The 1,765-nt window shown below is 57.2% G+C and overlaps 1 protein-coding gene across 1 annotated transcript in view; it reads right to left on the minus strand.

The window, feature by feature from the left end:
• The window catches only part of CUNH1orf186 (chromosome unknown C1orf186 homolog), a 5,529-nt gene continuing 3,764 nt past the window's right edge, over window positions 1-1,765 (minus strand). The window contains exons 3-4 of the mRNA XM_019470320.1: window positions 556-617; window positions 1-207 (exon numbers count right to left, since the gene is read on the minus strand). Of these exons, the coding sequence (XP_019325865.1) occupies window positions 1-207; window positions 556-617 (269 nt within the window). The remainder of the gene's footprint in view (window positions 208-555; window positions 618-1,765) is intronic.

Consider the following 1,765-nt stretch of genomic DNA (forward strand, 5'->3'; position numbering starts at 1 on the left):
TCACAGCTTCACCTCGGTGTACTCGATGGACTTGGATGCCACAGGGCTGGAGCAGGGCCAGAAATCCACATTCCTCTTCTTTGGGTCCACGTTGACGTAGTCCGCCCTAGTCTTCATGTTCTCGTAGTCCCCAGGAGAGCCTGGCCCGTGGGCTTTCCCCGGGAAGACAAGGGACGTGTAATTGAGGTTTTCTTCTGAGCAAGGGCCCTGGAGAAGCAGACACGAACCCCAGGTCAGGCACCAGCATCCACCCGGGGTGACTTTGCCCTTGAACCCACACGAAGGCGTGCAGCCGTTCAAGGTGCCCGGGTTGTGCCCAGGGATCTCCCTGGCCCCTGGGAACGCTTCCCTCTAAACGGGGAACATTACGTATGGCAGGTGACAACCATCACCCCAGCCTCACTGCCGGTATTGCAGTACGGTTCGATGCATTTGCCCCTCCATTGCTACTCTTTGGGTCTCAAGCCGGGCAGAGGCCGTGCGGACATGGCGCCGGCACCCCCGCTGCTGTGGCTGTGGTTGCTTTTGGCAAAGGCTCTCTGCCCGGCGCCGTACCTGCGGGCAGGAAGGGCTGCTGTCTGAGTCCTCTGAGGTCTCTGAAGACGTGTCGCTGCTCCCTTAAAAACAGGAAACATTACCACCTCGATCGCTACTTAGGGGGTTAAAGGAAAAAAATAATTAGGGGGAAAACGCAAATGCACTCAAGAGTGAAAACTGAAAATCCAAAAAGCATCAGTGTGATCCCTCCCCTCGTCATCCCCCTGCCCGTGGGGAAAGCCCAGAGGGGGGCAACTGGAATTGCGAGCGGCTGTTGCGCCTGCCCTTTGCCCGGCCGCTTGCTCCCTCTTCCACCCCAAGGCCAGCAGGTGGGGGTCTTCACAGCCGGTTAAGGAAGAGAGTATTGCACACGTGTAATACATTTATATTCATGTGCCAGGACAAAACCCCGTTGCTGTAGGATCCCCCCCTTACCCGTGTAGACTGGTCTTTGCACCCCTTCCCCTCCGGCTGAAGAGGTCGGAGGCTGTTGGGGCTGTGCTGCAGGGCTGCTGCTCGCCTGCTTGCCGCAGGAATGGCTGGCTGCAACAGAGAGGCGAATTAGCTCCCTGCTCCGGCCCGAGATGCCGGCTGTGTCCGATGCACCCCCACGCACCGTGCCACACGGACCCCCACCCGCCCCCCCGAGCAAAGCCAGTTCAGCGCAAGCCGCTGGCACGGCAATAATTATTATTATGTATTGGAGCAGGCACATATCTGTCAATTCAATTACTGAGATGATTAATGGCATGCCCTGTTCTCCCACGATGAAAGATTCCAGTGTTAAATCACGCCATCAGGGCCTCTTCCCGTGCAAGTTTGAAATGAGTTTGACCCACGGGGCCAAGCAGAGCTTGTTTATGTACAAATGTGGGCAGCAGTTTTGCGTGAAAGATTTTCCTGCTGGAAATTGTAGCGTCATCTGAATTAATATTTCGCAAATTGATTCCGATGGTAATTTTTCCACCACTTTACTAAGAAGAGCAATAAAAGAAAATGTTTTTGAAACAACAGAAGACTGTATAACCCTATCCGATACTGCCCACACCACTTACAGCTGCTGGCAGAGCGGCTGGGGGGGGGGGGGGGCCCCCGCGCGCGCCCAGCCGGACCAGCCGCCCCGCCTCCCCCGCCTGGCCCCCCAGCACAGCGCAGCGATGCTGGTGGATAATGGATAATCTGCCCCGTTCCCATCCCACGCCGGTGCCCGGCCCACCCGGGGGTCCGG

The sequence above is a fragment of the Aptenodytes forsteri genome, unplaced genomic scaffold, assembly GCF_000699145.1.
Source record: "Aptenodytes forsteri isolate BGI_AS27 unplaced genomic scaffold, ASM69914v1 Scaffold142, whole genome shotgun sequence".
Classification (NCBI taxonomy): Eukaryota; Metazoa; Chordata; class Aves; order Sphenisciformes; family Spheniscidae; genus Aptenodytes; species Aptenodytes forsteri.